Source organism: Carcharhinus amblyrhynchos, chromosome 7 (genome assembly GCF_965287045.1).
Source record: "Carcharhinus amblyrhynchos chromosome 7, sCarAmb.v2.hapA, whole genome shotgun sequence".
NCBI lineage: Eukaryota > Metazoa > Chordata > Chondrichthyes > Carcharhiniformes > Carcharhinidae > Carcharhinus > Carcharhinus amblyrhynchos.
Window position 1 is genome coordinate 39,696,757 of NC_137330.1, and position 18,885 is coordinate 39,715,641.

General features: G+C 41.5%; 1 protein-coding gene across 1 annotated transcript in view; it reads right to left on the bottom strand.

The window, feature by feature from the left end:
* nbas (NBAS subunit of NRZ tethering complex) overlaps positions 1-18,885 on the bottom strand; it is a 240,443-nt gene that overhangs the window by 105,486 nt on the left and 116,072 nt on the right. Inside the window, exons 32-34 of the mRNA XM_080192176.1 lie at positions 9,191-9,304; positions 8,731-8,844; positions 3,221-3,378 (exon numbers count right to left, since the gene is read on the bottom strand). Coding sequence (XP_080048302.1) covers positions 3,221-3,378; positions 8,731-8,844; positions 9,191-9,304 — 386 coding nt within the window. The remainder of the gene's footprint in view (positions 1-3,220; positions 3,379-8,730; positions 8,845-9,190; positions 9,305-18,885) is intronic.

An 18,885-nucleotide genomic window follows, 5' to 3' on the forward strand; every position in this document is an offset into this window, starting at 1 on the left:
ACTTGGAGTGAAGGGAGGCCATCGAGGACTCTCCACCCCCTTCCCCCACCCAGAGGTTCAGGGGTAAGGTGTGGGTGCCCCCTGCCTATTGCCAACTTGGCATCTGGAAGTGCCAATGGGGCAGGGTTTAACAGGGGTAAGGCCTCTGGTGGCAGATTGGTGTGTGAGGGAGGGGTCCTGCCATCACCATCTGGCAGTGACAGAGGGATGGGGGCCAGTGATTGGAGCTGGCCATCATGGTGAGGGGTGGGTTCGAGGCTGGTTCGGTCAGCAACTGGGGCGTAGAGGGGTCTATGTGCCAGCAATGCAGGGATCATGGGGCTGGCCAGAAATTGGGTGGCCAATAGTGCAGAGTCACTGCGTGTGTGTCACTCAGCCTTTTGCTGCCGGCCTCTCCATTGATTTGTCGCATGAATCACACTAGTGCACTCTGCAATGCACAGAGTGAGAGAGATTTATTCTGAAACTCCTGCTGAAAAAAGCCAGCAGGATTTACCCCAATTTTTACATGAATTTGACACTTAGAATTCTTTTGGGAGAATCGCCCCATGAGTCTAATTGCTGCAGCTTTTAACTTTTGGAGATTGAAGTTTTTAAACTTTTTGTTTTTCTTTGTTGCTTCTTTCTTTTATCAAATGTTCCTTTCCCTCCTTTAATTTTGCTTTCTGCACTTGATTTCTATACCCTTCCTGCTTCACTCTCAGTGCAGTTTGTGAACAATGCTTCAATCTGGTTGGTGAAAGAGGTACAAAGTTGTCTGCCTGAATGTGCAAAAATTTATGGCATATGAAAATGATTTTCAATGCTCTGACGAAAATATTTTCAATAAAGTTTGTTTCATTATTTAATGTGAATGCCTGATCTGAATAGCATTTAAAAATTATATGATAAGGTGATTAGATTTTTTTGTACTATTTTGAAGTCGAATTGTATCATGAGAAAAGATGAATTATTATAGAAGCCAAGAACAAATTTCACATTTCACTTAACTTCAAAAATTCAAGATACATCCAACAACAACGTGCAGTAATTACTGTTCAGAACCCTTAATAACATGACTTGAAATCATTGATTGTCTCCACTTCCACTATCCTTATGGATAGCAAGTTCCAGGTCATTACCATTCACATATTCCCACCCTTCTTGCCAAACCCTAAATCAGAGCCCTTGAATCCTGTACCGTTAGCTCATGAGAAGTTTTTCCGTCTTCCTTATCCAAACCTGCGATAATCCTCTTCACCTCTTTCAGTCTCTCCTCAACCTTCTTTGCTGCGAGGAGAATAATCTCAACTTTCCTAACTTAACATTGTAACTAAAATCCTCCATCCCTGTAACCATTCTGGTAAATCCCTTCTCCACCCTCACATTCTTCCTAAATATGGTGAGCAGAACTGAATGCAGTATTCTAGATGGGGCTTGACCATGCAGGTTCAGTAGAACTTGCCTGCTTTTGCAATCAAAGGTTCTATTTATGAAGTCCAAGTTCCCCTTTGCTTAGCAAACGATTTTCTCAATATTTCCTGCACCTTCAAAGATCAATACACATGCATCTCCAGATCCTTCTTTTTCTGAACACTCTTTAGCACTATGCCATTAAGCCAATATTGCCTTTCCCTACTCCTTCTGTGAAAATTACTTAATTAACTCTATATTAAATTTCATCTACCATTTATCTATTTTGCGACCCTATCTGTATTTTCTCCCTTAGAAAACTCCACCATCTACCATCCTTCAGTCTGAAAAACAACCATTTACCACAACTTGCTGTTTTTTGTCTATCAGCTAATTTTTGAATCCAATTAGATAATGACTCCCCTATTCTATCAGCCTCAATTTTGCTAATCAGCTTTTTATGTGGCATTTTGTCAAACACCTTCTTAAAATCTATGCAGGCAACATCCACCTTGTTCTCTTCATCAATCTATTTGGTTAGTTCATCTAAAAATTCAATTAGATTAGTCAAGTATGATTTGCTTTTTACAAATTCATGCTGGCTATCCTGAGTTAACTCCAGCCTCTCCAAGTGGTAGTTGATTTTTTTTTTCCCCTCAGATTACTATTTCTAAAAGCTTATCCACTATCAATATTAAACTAACAGGCATGTAGTTGCTGGGACTGTCCTTGTATTCTTTCTTGAATAAAGGTGTCACATTTGCCACTCTCCAATCCTCTGGCACCTTCTCCACATCTACAGAGGATTGGAAGATTATTGCAAGCCCTCCCACTATATCCATCACCACTTGCTTCTGCAACCTTTATGTAAACCTACTAAATCAGGTAACTCATCTACCCAAGTATACTTAGCCCTTCCTGTGCCACCACATAATCAATTTAAAACCTATTCACTGCTTCTACTATCTCTGCCCCTATTTTGTCAGATTCCTCTTCCTTAAGAAAGGCCAATACAAAGTACTCATTAACTACTCAAGCCTTGATCTGCACTTCTAAGCGTATAGCACTTTCTTTGTCTCTAACAGGGCAAACGCCACCTTTTATTATTTATTTATTACTTTTGTTCCCTTGAATTTAACTGCCATTCTATTCTAATTTTCTCTCCTTCCCTTTTCCTCATCATTTCCCCTCTCAAACTATTGTATTGGCCCTGTTACTCAATTGAAAATTTGTCTGATATGCATCATGCACCCTCTTTTTGTTGTGTTTCATCATAATCTCTAGCTCCCGTCTTCCAGAGTCTCATTTTTGGTTCCTTTAACTTTCACCCTTGTTGGAATGCATCCAGTTTGTTCCTGAAGTATCTCTGCCTTAAAGATCATCCATTGTTCCATTACAACTCTTCCTGTCAGGCTTTGGTTTAATTTTATGTTGTCTATATCCTGTCTCGTGTCATTGAAATGAGCCCTCTTCCAATCTAAATATTCAACATTATATGATCCATTGCTTTTCTCCATTACTAATCTAAACCTTATGATAGAATGATCAGTCTTTTCCAAGAGTGCTCCCACAAACACTTGATCCATCTAATCTCCCAGCACGAGACCCAGCAAGCTTCCTTTCTAGTTACATTGGGAACATACTGACCAAGGAAATTCCCCTGAACACATTTTAGGAGGCTGCATCAGAACTTTTTAAATTTCTCATAGGAAAATCAAATATTTTGCAGAATGGACAGACTGCATTATTGAAAACATCTTTATATTCAAGAGTTAATGCCGTCCAAAGCTCTTCAGTTCTCATTTGTATAAAGTTTATTCGCTCATACCTGCGTTTGAAGTGAGCTGCTGACAGCTAGAAGAGACTGGATAAAATTAGGAGGGCAGTAAGTACGAGCAAAGGCCATTAACTCCTGCCGAGTTGTCAGGTCATGATACCCATCTGACTGCCCCAGTTTGCTGCACACCTGCCAACCAGCACTGTAACCTTTGGGAGAAAAATAAACATCCACCTGTTCATTTCATTAATTAAAGATAGGTCATCACCTCTTTTTGCATGCTTAATTTTTAACTTTAATTCACTACAGAAATGCAGCAGAAATAAAGCTTCACTTACTTTTTTCAACAAAATGGAGATAAATACCTGTTGCCATTTTGTACACAAGTACACTTCAAACAATATTGTTCCTGAGAGTAAATTTATTCAGTAGGCTTTAAAAAAGGAAATTTGATAATACAGAAAACTGAAGGAAAAAAATGCAAAGTAAAAATGGATGGCTTTTAAAACTAATAGAAATCCAAAATAAAATGTAGGCAATGCATACATTTTGTTACACACGTGATTAAAAGCTAAAAGGGTTGTAGAAAGGACTGTGTTTCTGCCTCTCAGGATTGTGATGGACTCAGGCCAACTGTGTATTTGATCATGCCATATATGTGAAGTAAAAGCTTAACAGACCAGCTGGTCTTATCCAGTTATTTACACATATTATGCATGTTCATATAAAAGATGAAAAGTAAACGAAAGAGCATTAGGCAAAATGAAAAGGTGATTTAATAAACAATTAGGACCGATATAAACCACCAGAGGTTGGAAGTGCCTTTGCAATGAGAAAGTAGTAAAAAAAAATACAAAACTGAAAAATTAATATGGTGAAACAGTTTGGAAACCCTGATGGATTACTGTAGTATACTGTGTACGAGGTCAATACAAATGACAGAATTCATGCATCAGCTCCTTTCTGGGACATGCTACTGACACTTATTGTTCCTGCTGCCTACGTTTAGCAAAATCCCTGAAATGCTGGCAAACACCCCAAAGAAAAATGCCATATTTTTGGTTCAGAATGCAGGCAAGTGATAAGGAAAAGGCACAAACTTACAACAGCCAGCAACACTGAATGTGTTCCAATTCAACAAAAAAAATCCTTCAACATGGATCTGTTGAAATTTAGGCTAATATGCAACATGATGGCTGCATTGTTAAAAGCTGATTGTTCACATTTGTTAAGTAGGGAATTAATTATGGACGCTGGATGGACTGCAAGATTCTGCATCAGTTTCCTTCTTGAAACATTATTAGCATAATTTGCTAATATTCAGCTGCAACCTGGTTAGACCGCCAGCTAGCAAACATGTTTTGTTTATTTAACAGGATATAGTTTAGTACTATAATCTTGTATCTTCCATTGCCAAAATGACTGGAACTAAATGCTGGTTTACTGGACCAATAAGAAGTCTCACAACACCAGGTTAAAGTCCAACAGATTTATTTGGTAGTAAACACCATTAGCTTTCGGGGTTTGCCCCTTCGTCAGGTGAGTGGGAGTTCTGATCACAAACAGAGCACATAAAGGCATACACAGTTTACAGAATTCTGATTAGAATGTGAGTCTTTATAGCTAATCAAGTCTTAAAGGTGCATGACAATGTGAGTGAAGAAAGCATTAAGCATAGGTTAAAGAGATGTGTATTGTCTCCAGACAGGACAGTAAGTGAGATGTTACAAGCCCAGGCAAGTCATGGGGATTACAGATACTGTGGCATGAACCCAAGATCCCGGTTGACGCCGTCCTCATATGTCCGGAACTTGGCTGTCAGTCTCTGCTCAGCGACTCTGCGCTGTCATATGTCGTGAAGGCCGCCTTGGAGAATGTTTACCTGCAGATCAGAGACCGAATGCCTGTGATCACTGAAGTGTTTGCCAACAGGAAGGGAACAGTCTTGCCTGGTGATTGTCAAGCGGTGTTCATTCATCCGTTGTCGTAGCGTCTGCATGGTCTCCCCAATGTACCATGCCTCGGGACATCCTTTCCTGCATCATATCAGGCAGACAACGTTGGCCGAGATGCAAGAGTATTTGCCGTTACCTGGTGGATGGTGTTCTCAAGTGAGATGGTGGCATCAGCGTCAATGATCTGGCATGTCTTGCAGAGGTTGCTGTGGCAGGGTCGTGTGGTGTTGTGGTCACCGTTCTCCTGAAGGCTGGGTAGTTTGCTGCGACCAACGGTCTGTTTGAGGTTGTGCAGTTGTTTGAAGGCAAGAAGTGGGGATGTGGGTTTTCCACACCGACCTCCTCAGAAGACAAACACAGGACATGGTGGACAGAGTACCCTTCATCGTCCAGTACTCCCCCAGAGCGGAGAAGCTACGACATCTTCTCCGGAGTCTTCAACATGTCATTGATGAAGGCAAACAGCCCGCCAAGGCCATCCCCACACCCCCACGTCTTGCCTTCAAACAACCGCACAACCTTAAACAGACCATTGTCCGCAGCAAACTACCCAGCCTTCAGTAGAACAGTGACCACAACACTACACAGCCCTTTGCACAGCAACCTGTGCAAGACATGCCAGATCATCGACACGGATGCCATCATCTCATGTGAGAACATCATCCACCAGGTACACGTCACGTGCTCTTGTAACTCGGCCAACATTGTCTACCTGATACACTGCAGGAAAGGATGTCCTGAGACATGGTGCATTGGGGAAACCATGCAGATGCTACGACAACGGATGAATGAACACCGCTGAACAACCACTAGGCAAGGCTGTTCCCTTCCTGTTGGCGAACACTTCAGCAGTCCCAGGCATTCGGCCTCTGATCGGGTAAACGTTCTCCAAGGCGGCCTTCACAACACACAACAGCGCAGAGTTGTTGAGCAGAAACTGTTAGCCAAGTTCCGCACACATGACGATGCCCTCAACCAGCATCTTGAGTTCATGTCACGCTATCTGTAACCCCCATGACTTGCCTGGGCTTGCAACATCTCACTTACTGTCCTGTCTGGAGACAATACACATCTCTTTAAGAACATATGTTGGACTTTAACCTGGTATTATGAGATTTCTTACTGTATTTATCCCAGTCCGACACCGGCATCTCCACATCATGATTACTAGACCAATAACTTGACTCATTAGTTCCCAATTATCCAATATTCTGCACAGTACTTGACATTGAAAGGTAATTATTATATTGTGTAGTCTGTTTAAAAGCAACACATTTCAACTTATCAATTCAACCTGTGACCAAAACTCTGTACCAATTTTATTTTAACTACCAACATATGTGCTAGTCTGCAATTATTGTTTTTTTTGAAAGTGTAAACAGTGGCCTGGCAAAGATTTGGAACTGTATGCATGTGCGATGGAAGTTATTCTGGTGTAGATTTGTGCCAATTCTCATTTCATGGAAATTAAGAAAGTGATTACTTAGTTTTTTGTAGCCTTCAAATTCTCACATCTTTTTCCTTTAGGCAGGAAAAGACCAAAAAAATGAAGACTGAAACATTGCTAGCGCTTTGAACAATCACCAGATGTCTCAAAGTGAAGTACTTCTGAAGTGTAGTAATTGTTGAAATGTAGAAAATGTGGCACCACAAACAGTAATATCCAGATAATTTTTGTTTTTGCAATATTTTGTACTGTTGAAGGTTTTGTTATACCTCCAACAGTACAGCATTGCTCAGTACTTCACTGTGCTGTCAGCTGTATTTTGTGCTCCAGCCCTGAAGTGGGACTTGAACCCACAGCCATGTGACTCAGAGGTAATGGTGTAATCAACTAAGACATGGCTGGCAATTAATAGAGTTCTTGATGGCATCACTGAGATCATAGATAGAGAAGGATTTTCATAGAACAATTGTGAACATATTACACAAATGATAATTAGCTATAATTAAAGCACATGGATTTGGCCAGTAAGATAGCAAACTGTTTGAGAGTTGGTTGAGCAAATAAAAAGGGATATGCTGGAATAATCACATGTGAAAAATGGTGCTGCAGCCATATATTTTCATTCTACATATAAATGACTGATTTCAGAATAGAAGGTAGGCTTCTGAGGAGTATTATTACCCAAAGTACTCCTTAGTTTATAAATTAATTTTAAAAGCTTCGACATGTAGATTGAGATTTCGAGTGATCAAACATGAAACTGCTCTATAATAGCAAATAACTTTCATTTATACTTATTTATGCAATAGATGTTAAGAAATCATGGCTGAAAGGCAGTCTTCTAGGAGCATGCAATTGATTCTGCTACCTATTAGTACAAAACATGCTGAGAATTCAACTTGGGCAGAGTCATATTTCATCATTTTATTGGCATATGCGCACATCCAACTACTCAGAATCTGTGGGAGTGACTCAATCCTCAACTGTAGCTCTCCAGGGGTCACATAACAATGCAGGCAAATTAGGCATAGCAAGAAAAATAGGAAGTAGAAGATGAAGAGAAAGTAATAGAAAAACACCTGCAAGAATATCCCATTCTGCTTCAGTCAAATTTAAACCGATTTACTTAGTAACTGTTCAAAACAGTCCCTGTAATTGTGAACTTATATGCTTATATAATGAATTTGTGGTGAGATTGAATATTAAGATCAGAAAAATAACTTCAAGAGATCTAAACCCCTCTTTTCGAGCAGTGATGAAGGAAGGCTAAATTAGGCTAATAAAAAAAAACACAATCATGGTTTGAGTACATTAACACAAAACTGGCTTAAGAGTGAATGATCTTACACTATGGAGGGTGCTATGGCGAGCTGTCATTATAAAGGCAGCTCCAACTGAACAACAAGTATTCCTCATTTAAAACATGTATTTTGATTTTATAAAATGGATGCAATTTGCTTTTAGAATGCATTTTGTAAAACTTCAGCCAACAGCAAGGTATAACAGAGCTTGATGGGATGAGGTTATAGATAGGGCCTGCATTCCATGGAACAATGGGTCTACTAAATGCGACCACTTTATCAGCGCTTATGTGGAACAAAATGATTACCAATGCCAATTTGATGAACAGAACTATACAGCTCGAAACTGATAATGCAGGTGCAATATAGACATTAGGAGTTTCTCAGGGTCAGATGAATGGGTTTGAACCTGTGGGAATCATTGCCCTGTGTTGCTGGACAATTGAAGGAAAGAACATCTGAAATTATGAACAAATAAGATTCCACGAAATCAGGCTGTAAATTGTTATTGGCTGGAATTGGTGACAGTGATGATTACTGACTGATTTGTCTTAATGTTTACTGGATTATGCCCACCAGAAAGATAGGAAATATGATTTTGGAAATGTATAATTGCCCTCACAGAGGCATTGTTTTTCAGAGTGATACTGGGTTGCCTGTATTCTCTACCTGGAGCGATGGGCTACTTTATATTATTCTCCCATTCGATCGTTTGGTTAACAAAGTCATGTCTTGAAATCAGTACACTGAGTTTCATGAGTCTCTGTACTTGGCTTAAGTTTAGCAATACATAGCCTCAAGAGAAAACCCAGTCAACGAGCGAATACAAAATCAGTATGATCAAAATTCAGAAGTCACCTGCAGACATAAGCTCTTGGCAATGGATACTGGCCATTTTGTAATCTTGATACTGAAGAGCCTGTTCTGCCAGGAGAACCAATACCTGTCCTTTCCTCTGTGCCTTATCCTGTCCTGTTTATATTTGAATAGCAAAGACAAAATAATGTAAATCAGACAATACTTTCCAACTAAGTGATGTGCTTTAAAATGAATTATCAACCAAAACATCTGCTAAAGATAGTCAACTGACAAGATTAGCATAAACATGTAACCAGGAAACAATTTGCAAACTTAACTTGTGATGTATATTCCATACTGATATTATAATAAGCTGATTTAACAAACATACAAATATCGCAACAGCTAGTCAGAGACGCACTGAGAATCAAGTGAGCAGATTTCTGCCAATAAATACTTTATAAAATCACTGAAATGCTATCTAATTTGATAGAACAGACCACCAAGAACAAGCACTTACCTGCTACCCTGAGCAAATCTGCAAGCCCCAGGAGCTTTTTTGATTGCATGTAGGCTGTTGGACATTGAGCAATGCACTCTTTTATGAGTTGGAGTCGGTCTGGGCACATGCGTACTATAATGAGACAAGACAGAAGAAAAGAAAAATACCACTTCTTTATATTAAATTGATGCATTTCCACTACCAAGAGGAAACCTTGCTGCAACAACAGTATCTTGACTGCAACAATTTGTGCCCACCATAACAGTTGACAAACATGTTCAATAAACTAAGCTTTAATGAAGAACACATATTATTGAAATTAAATTTCTGAAGTAATTTCTTTAATATCTCAGTTTACCATACCAGGTCTACAGGGTTTCAGTCCTATTTATCCTATGAGATGCAGAGCTTGGTGAACAAGCTGTCCAGTCTTCCATGTCACGCTCATCCTAAAAACCACAGAATGTATGGAAGGTGGCCATTCAGTCTATCGAGTCTGTGCCAGCTCTTCATTACAGCTGTCCACTTAATCCCATTTTCCTGTCCTCTTCCAAAGCCAAGCAATTTATTCCTTTTCAATTATTATCGAATTTGCTTCCATAGTTTTTTTCAGGCAGCACACTCCAGCTCATAACACCACATTGCATAAAAATGTTTTGTTCACGTTGTCACTGCTTCGTCTACAAATTAACTTAAATCTTTGTCCTCCATTTACCAATCCCTGCATCGATGCAAACGGTTTCACCATTTATCCTATCAAAATGTTTCAAAAGCTTAAACACATTTATTAAATCTCTAACTTCCTGTATTCCAAGGAGATAAACTTGCTGGGGTGGGGGGGGGGAAAGAAGAAGAAGAAAAGGGAGGGAGAGAGGGAGGAGGAGGAGGAGGAGGAGGAGGAGGTCAGCGGCATAAATCACACTGGGTTTTTCAGTGGCGTTTTCAACATTAATCTCCCAGACTATGCACTACAGAGGGCACTAGGGTGAATCATTGTACAATCTGGGGGCAGGGCCTATTCTCGCTGAAGAGGCTGAAATCAGCGCACTGAGCGGGCCCCCACGCATGCGCCAATCTTTGGCAGATCCAAGAACAAAGAAAATTACAGCACAGGAACAGGCCCTTCAGCCCTCCAAACCTGCACCGACCATGCTGCCTGACTGAACTAAAACCCTCCACTCCTCCAGGGATCATATCCCCCTATTCTCATCCTTTTCATGTATTTGTCAAGACACCCCTTAAAAGTCACTGCCATATTTGCTTCCACTATCCCCCCCTGCAGCGAGTTCCAGGCACCCACCACCCTCTGTGTAAAAAAACTTGCCTGATACAAACCTTGTCCTTTGCACCTTAAACCTATGCCCCTAATAACTGACTCTTCCACAGGAAAAAGCTTCGGACTATCCACTCTCTCCATGCCCCTCGTAATCTTATAGACCTTCATCACGCTGCCCCTCAACCTCCAATGTTCCAGTGAGAACAAACCAAGTTTCTCTAACCTCTCCTCAGAGCTAATGCCCTCCATACCAGGCAACATGCTGATAAATCTTTTCTGTACCCTCTCCAAAGCCTCCTCATCCTTCTGGCAGTGTGGCAACCAGAATTGAACACTATATCCCAAGTGAGGTCTAACTAAGGTTCTATAAAGTTGCAACATGACTTGCCAATTTTTAAACACCCTGGCCGATGAAGACAAGTGTACCATATGCCTTCTTGACTACCTCCTCCACCTGTGTTGCCACCTTGAGTGAGTGAACAGTGTACCTGGACACCCAAATTGCTCTATCAATACTCTCAAGGGTTCTGCCATTTGCTGTATATTTCCCATCTGTATTAGACCTTCCAAAGTGTATTATCTCACATCTGTCCAGATTAAACTCCATCTGCCATCTCTCTGCCTAAGTGTCCAACCAATTTATATCCTGCTGTATCCTCAATTTTGAATTCCTACCAACTTACACTTGAAAGCCTCCTCCATGCCAGATGTTGATTTGCCCTCAAACATCTGCCCTCAATCTACATTCTTCAGTTCCTGCCTACTATTGTTGCAATTAGCTTTTCCCTCATTTAGCGCCTTCACTTGAGGACCACACATCTTTATCCATCAGTACCTTAAAGCTCACTGAATTGTGGTCACTGTTACCAAACTGCTTCCCTAATGAAACAGCGACCACCTGGCCGGGCTCATTCCGTAATAACAGGTCCAGTGTGGCCCCTTCCCTAGTTGGGCTATCTACATACGGTTTCAAGATGCCCTCCTGAATGCTCCTTACAAACTTTGCCTCATCCCTGCCTCAAGCATTAAGTGAGTCCCAGTCAATATAGGGGAAGTTGAAATCACCTACCACAACAACCCTGTTATTTTGGCAAGGTGTAAAAGTCTGTCTAGATATTTGTTCATTTATCTCCTGCAAACTGTTAGGAGGCCTATAGTAAACCCCCAACATTGTGACTATACCCTTCCTATTCCTGAGCTCTACCCACATTGCCTCAACGTATGAGCCCTCTGAGGGGTCCCATACCACCCCCCCCACTCACCTGTACAAACATTGCTGGCCTCCCCAACTCCCACTGACATGGACACTGTTGGCCTCCCGGCCTCCCCATCCCCCACTGACCTTGACGTCGCTAGCCTGCGCATCCCTCCTCCACCAGCCTTCACATACAGAGCGCTGTATGCAATGCACATCCCCTGTCTGCGAGCATTCCCCCTCGTTGAGCACTGCACTCCCTCCCTGATACAGCACCTTGTTGACTTCACCTAAACAGCAGCTTTGGAGGTGGCTCATCCTCTGTTGAAACCAGATTGCCTGAACATTATTCATGATAAAATTTAACTAATGGGCCCATGATGACCTAAATTGACTGCACCTGGACTCCCGTGACAAGCCAGAGCAGTATATATATAAACTACAATGATGGACACACAGGCAGTCACGCCAGGAAGATGGCGCTCAAAGTACTCCCAGATTTTCCGAGAGTGAGCAGGCCCGCCTGCAGGACACAATGGAGGAGAGGTGCCAGCTGCTGTACCTCATTCAGGGCCGTTGCTTAAGGCATCTTATAGCAAGTGCCATATAAGAGGCAGTGGCATCTGCAGTAAATGCCAGGACACTGACCCCCTCGATCTGGAGAGCAGTACCATAAGATGAATGACTTTGTTCGAGCACCAAGGGCGAGTGCACATCCCATTCTAAAATCTGTACATGTGCTGTGCTTACAATGTCAAATCATCCCTCAAGGACAACCAACAGTGTCTAGGTCAAAAGTAATAGACCACCTGCACTATTTTCCACCATCTCCCATCATGGCCCCTGCCAAGCCCCCGACCCATTGCCCCACGTGTTTGTGTTCCAAACCCTTACTGCTACATGGGCCCAGGTGACAATGTGCATTCAGAGAATAGGTAGGAGTCAGACATGAATACCACCAAGGGCAGGATCCCACTGTATACAACAGCAAGTCATCATCATCCTCCAGCCTTCACCACAGGCTCGCTACCAGCGCCAGCCCAGGTGGGGGATGAGAGGGTGGGGTCGGGGAAGGGTCATGTGGGTTGAGGGGTCAGCTTGGGGCTGTGGGGGTGGCGGCAGCTGCTGTGGCTCCAGGGGTGTGGTGTAAGGGAGTTGGAAGCAGCCCCACACTGGACATCACCAGCTACATGAAGCGCGCTGCAATCAGAGCCTCCCTTGCAGCCCTGCCCTCTATCAATGAAAGGTTGTCCCTTGAGGGGATCACAGGGCAATGTGTGTCACATTCACTCCCCCTGCAAATAGGGCATCCTGGCAATGGTGGCAAAGCCTGCAGCTGGGGCCTCCTGCTGACCCTATCCAACATCAAAATGGATGTATTGGCCTGCCAGGGCACACAAGACATCTGTGACCTATCGAACACATCTGTGGACTGAAGCCTGAGAGATTCCACAGAGGTCACCATTGGGTGCCTAAAATGACCCTGTTGCATAGACTGCCGTCACCTTAACTTCAACTGGGAGCGGGTGGCTGCCCCTCCCCTCAGGTCAAGGTGTGCCAGGTTCGCGAGCACCTCACACAGGTGCCAGACTATGTCGTGAGATCGGTGGAGCCAGCAACAGCACATAACCTCCGACAGCCCCCCAAATGATGTTCTGGTCTGGTACAGAATAGGCCTCTACATTCTCCTTGTCCTGGCCACCCTGTCGGGAATTGCTCTCCCACCTCATGGCTCTCAGCAGCAGCCCCCTGCCCTTCTTCCTGAGGGCCTGCCACAGCCTGTTCCTGGAGGGGCCTACCTATGCCCTGCACCTCTTGAGCCGCCCCCTCCTCCTCAGCTATTACCATGATGGCCAGCTCCAGTCAATTAGACCATTCTGCACAGTGGGGGTTATAGAGAGAGATTGATAGATACAAGTCTTGCTTGCAACTACTCCAGCAAACACCCACTCCCCCCTCATTGGGACCAGTATCCCCCACTTGTTGGTGCTGACAACACAACACAATCCGTGGAGCCATGCCTCACCTGATTAGGTTGCCTGCTATTGGCATCATTAACATGGCAGGCAGGGTGAAGATGCAGGTTGGTGTGAGAGTGCAACCATTGCACTCCCTTGAGCCACTGCCATGAGTGCAACCACAGCATTCCCTCCCAGGCATGTATTCCAGGGTCAAGCACAGACTCCTTTTTGTCACAAGATGGGTTCCCATTCAGAGTACATGCAGTATGAATGACTATATCAACCAAAGCACCCCTGCTTGGAGCACCAGCTGCCTGAACTGATGAGCTCTCAAGCAGCACATGGTGCACCTCTACCCCTCACCCTCTCTCTAAAATACTAGCACTCAGTCCAGTCCCTCACCAAATCTTACAGCCAGAACAGCATACAGCAGCCTGATTAGCACACAGTAAAGGCCCCACCTCGTAGAGACTACATGGAATATCCTGGGCCTGGGGACAGCACATCCAACTCTCCATGAGCTTCCCCACACCAAGCAGAAATTTTCCAGACCCTGCCTCCTACCTCCCCTGCATTCCAGTGGCTGCAACTCCATAATATTTACCTCCTGTCCACTGCTGCCAGGTCCCCGACTTTTAAACAGCGGTTGTAAACCTCAGTGAGACGTCATGCCAGAGAGAGGCGAGATGCTAGAGGGGGTTGGGGTTCTAGTCGCAGACCCGCTAATTAGATGTTAAAGTCTGTTAACACATGATAATATCTGTTTCGCTGATTTTCAGCGTGGAACCATCGATGCAAAAATACATAGGCTGGGAGTTGCATGGAGGCCCGGACACCCAACGCAAATCAGATACCGCTAGAGTCTCCCAGCCTGAGTGCAGCGGGAATGGGAGAATCTCTTAGTCATTTCATTGCTGGTACCATTCTTGTAAATCTCTACTGCAAATTCTCTTCGGCTTCGACATCCTTCCAACGATATGGTGCCTAGAATTTAACACATTTAGCTGGTGGCTAATCAGTATTTTCTAAATAGAGGCATAATTTCTTTGCTTTTATGAACTCTGCCTTTACTTATAAAGCCAAGGATCCCATATGTCTTTTTACTATCCTTCACAATTTTTCTCCGCTAAAGTCTTGTGCTCATCCGTTACCAGATCCCTTCATTCCTTGCAGGCCTTTACATTTTTCGCAGTTTATAATGCCTGTCCTCATTCTTTGTACCAAGATTAATCATTTCACACTTCCGCCAAATTTCATCTGTCATGTGTCTGCCCATTTCACCGATCTGTAACATCCTCTTGAAATCTGTTATTAGTCTCTTCATTGTCACACTTCTGAGTTTCGTGTCATCTGCAAATTTTGAAATTACACTCCACACCAAAGTCCAAACCATTAGTATACATGAAAAGCACAACATCAACTCTTGGGGAACAACACTGCACACTTCCTTTCAGTCCAAAAAATAACCATTCACAACTCCTCTCTACGCCTTAACCAATTATGTATCCGTGCAGCCTCTGCCCATTTAATCTACAGGGTTTCATTTTGCTAATGAATGTGCTGCATTATGTAGAACTTCATCAAAGTCAAGAAGGAGCAGCTTTTTTTTTATATGTGCAAAGCCACGAAGCAACTATTTTTTGAAAAGCTGAAGCAAGATCTTCACTGAACAATTGAAGGGACATGGAGGACACTAAGATGGAAAGATTCAACTACTGCAGGTGTGAATACTGAGGATGTGGAGCTGAACAAAGCTAACAAATGTAGAATGCAGCAGGATGCAGCTGAATGCAGATAAAATGAGGAATAGGAGAGAACAAAATCTGCATTAACAAAACAAATCAAAGTTTGAATCATCAATACCAACACAGATTGAGTGCCCAAAAGGACATGAATTTGGTCCAATAATTCTTAAGAGGGGATAATAAACTTGACAGCAGAAGTATCACAAATTGCATTAATACACATCAATGATTATAATGGAAGGATATGCCATTTCCAGACCGATAATTTAGAAATTAGGTTAACTGAGAAGAATGAGTACAACAGTTTCATTAGCAAAACTGCTTTTTTTTTTGTTGATCATAACCATAGTTCTGTTCAATCATTCATCACAATGTTCAACGTCTATTAAGTAGGGACAACAGAATTGAAGAATGACTCAGTTTCTTAAACTGTTAGTATATCACATTTGGACTTTTTTTCTGTTCCAAATTTAAATTTTGCAGGCAAGGAAAAGCATAAACTACTTAATGGATGAACAGTTTTGATAAACCTAAAATCTCTGAATCAATTCATCATCAAACCTTAAGTTGCTTCCATATCCAAGCTGGTTGTCGTATTTCTAATTATCTTGCAACAATGTCTTTTCGCAAAAATTGTATGAAAGATTACACTGAACACTCATTAATTGGTCTGGGCACTGTTTTTTAACAGCTGGTTAATTATGCTGACAAAGACATGTACAACATTTGCAAAGTACATGCAAGTTTTTACTTAAAATTTCTAATCATTTCTCAAGTAAAATCAATCACTGCAATATGAAACACTTTGGTAAAGGAACTACAGCTTTATGAATTAAAGCAGCACATTTCCCGAACCAAACAGGAGTGGAAACTGAAAGTAAAAGGGAATTATTTCAAAATATATTGACATTAAACTCTCATGAAGTAATAATAAATGCATGGAAGTCCCTATTCCTCTCACTATATAACGTGAAAAATCCAAAATTAGACAGTTAACAATAAAACTGAAGTTAAACCATGCACGACAAATCTGTTTCACACTTTCAACATGGAATCCATGCAACTAAGTATTTCTAAATTTATTTTATGCATTCCTCTATTGCCAAGCAATTCAATGGATGAATCTTGATATCAATGCAACATAGATTACAAATTATCTATTATTTCTACATGCTGCAAACTTAGCATCTTCTGTCCATTGTGATTACCCAAGTCTTAATTGTAGAGTGACTGAGGTTTCACTTTGTATTTACACAATGATAAAGTCAATGCCAGAGCATTTGTTACAGACCAGTATCAACTTTTCCTTTCTTTCTCTTTAAACCTTGTATTGATTAGAATACTGGCAGATACGGATGAAGAACCTTGCCAAGAGGTTTAGGCGTTGTTAACTTTCTCAGAAATATTTTTAGATATTTTCTTCAGATATTCCAAATTCTGGAAACAGTTCAAGAGGCTGTTAAAATATTTTACATTCAGATACTGCACACATTCAAAACAAAGAAAGAGGTGTTGTGATCTTCACTGCTTCATGGAACTCTCCTATTAGTCAGATGCTTTAAGCAAAATTATGTTTCACTCTTTTGTTTATCCCTCTTGTGTTAATGTCTATAGTTTGAATTACTGTGTTTTGATGGAACTGCTTGCGGGATGCAGTACAACATATTGATTTGATTTAAAATGCAATGTACCTGAAGGTAATCCCACTGTTATTTTATTATACTATGAATCAGTTCACAGCAACAATGAAGGAAGAAAAAAAGTTTATTCAACACTTTGTACCCTTTGGATATAAACTGCATAAATCAACACAATTACTGTATTGGCATTCATTGGATATATGTTTGTGGAGTACTGCATCTCATTTGGAAATTTAATCCAAGTTTTAAATTGCATTTTTGGATCCTAAAGGACTTCATTGAATAGAAATGAGTACATAATAGGCCAAGTTTAGTTCCATGTTTGAAGTGTAGAACGCAGTTGTAGTGCATTATTTATTAACCATGGTAAATTTGAACATAAATAAATTGGTAAACACAATGTTGAGCATATTTCAACATACTAGTCAATGTCACATGACACTGAAAACAAGATTAAATGCAGTCATCAGGTGAAGTGGGGAAGAAGGTGGGGGATAATTGGACTAGGGCAGGCAGACATGATTCAGAATCTATTTTATATTCATACTTCGATCCTTATTTCATTGTAAAACTATGGTTTTATATTGGCTGCAGCTAAATAGCAAAACTTACAGCATTTTAGGAAAGAAAATAACATTATTAATGGAATACAACAAAGGGACCTGGGGGTACACATTCACAAATCATTAAAAGTAGCAAAACAAGTTAACAAGGCAATAAAAATTCCAAACTAAATCCCGGGGTACATTTCTAGATAAACAAAATTGAAAAGCAGGAATGTTATGCAAAGCTTGTGTCAAACCATGGTTGACCAAAATTAGAGTACACTGGGCAGTTCTGGTTTCCTTACAATAAAAAAGGATGTAGAGACACTGGAGAAACTACAAAAAATATTAATTTCATCAGAACACATAGATTACCAGGAGTGATTGAATAAGCTAGGTGTTTTTATCTAGTAAAAAGGCTGAGGTTGAGCTATTAAAGGTCTTTAAAAATAATGGAGAAATTTGATAGGATGTGCATAGAGAATATATTAATATTTGTGAAGTCCAAAACTGGAGACAAAATAGAAAATATTTTTTCCTTTCATTTATTCATGGGATGTGGGCATTGCTGGCTGGGTTAGCATTTTTTTCTCATCCCTAATTATCCTTGAAGATCGTGGTGAGCAGCTTTCCTGAGCCACTGTAGACCCTGTGGTATAGGTACATCAACAGTGCTGTTAATCAGAATGTTCCAGGATTTGGTGACAGTGAATGAACTGCGATATATTTCCAAGTCAGGATGGTGACTGACTTGGGGGAAACTTCTAGGGGGAGGTGTTCCCATTTATCTGCTGCCCTTTCCTTTTAGGTGGAAGCATTTGGGAATTTGGAAAGTGCTGTTTAAGAAGCCTTGGTGAGTTCCTGCAGTGCATCTTGTAGATGATAAAACTGCTTTCATTAAGCGTTGGTAGTGAACGGTAGGAATGGGTTTGTGGATGAAGTGCCAATCAAGTGGACTGCCTTGCCCTGGATAGTATCAAGCTTTGCGATGTTGTTGGAGCAGCACTCATCCAGGGAAGTTCCGAATATTCCATTACACTCCTAACATGGGCCTTGTGGATGGGTGACTGATTCGCTGCAGTATTCCTAGCCTTTGACCTGCTCTTGTAGTCACAGTATTTATCTTGCTAGTCCATTTCAGTTTCTGGTCAATGGTACTGCCCAGGATGTTGTTAGTGGGGGATTCAATTATGAAAGTCAATGGGTTATGGTTAGATTCTCTTTTGTTGCAGATGGTCATTGCCTGGCACCTGTGTGGCATGAATGTTACATGTCAGTCCAAGCCTGGCTATTGTCCAGATCTTACTGCATTTGTACATGCACTGCTTCAGTACCTGAGTAGTTGTGAATG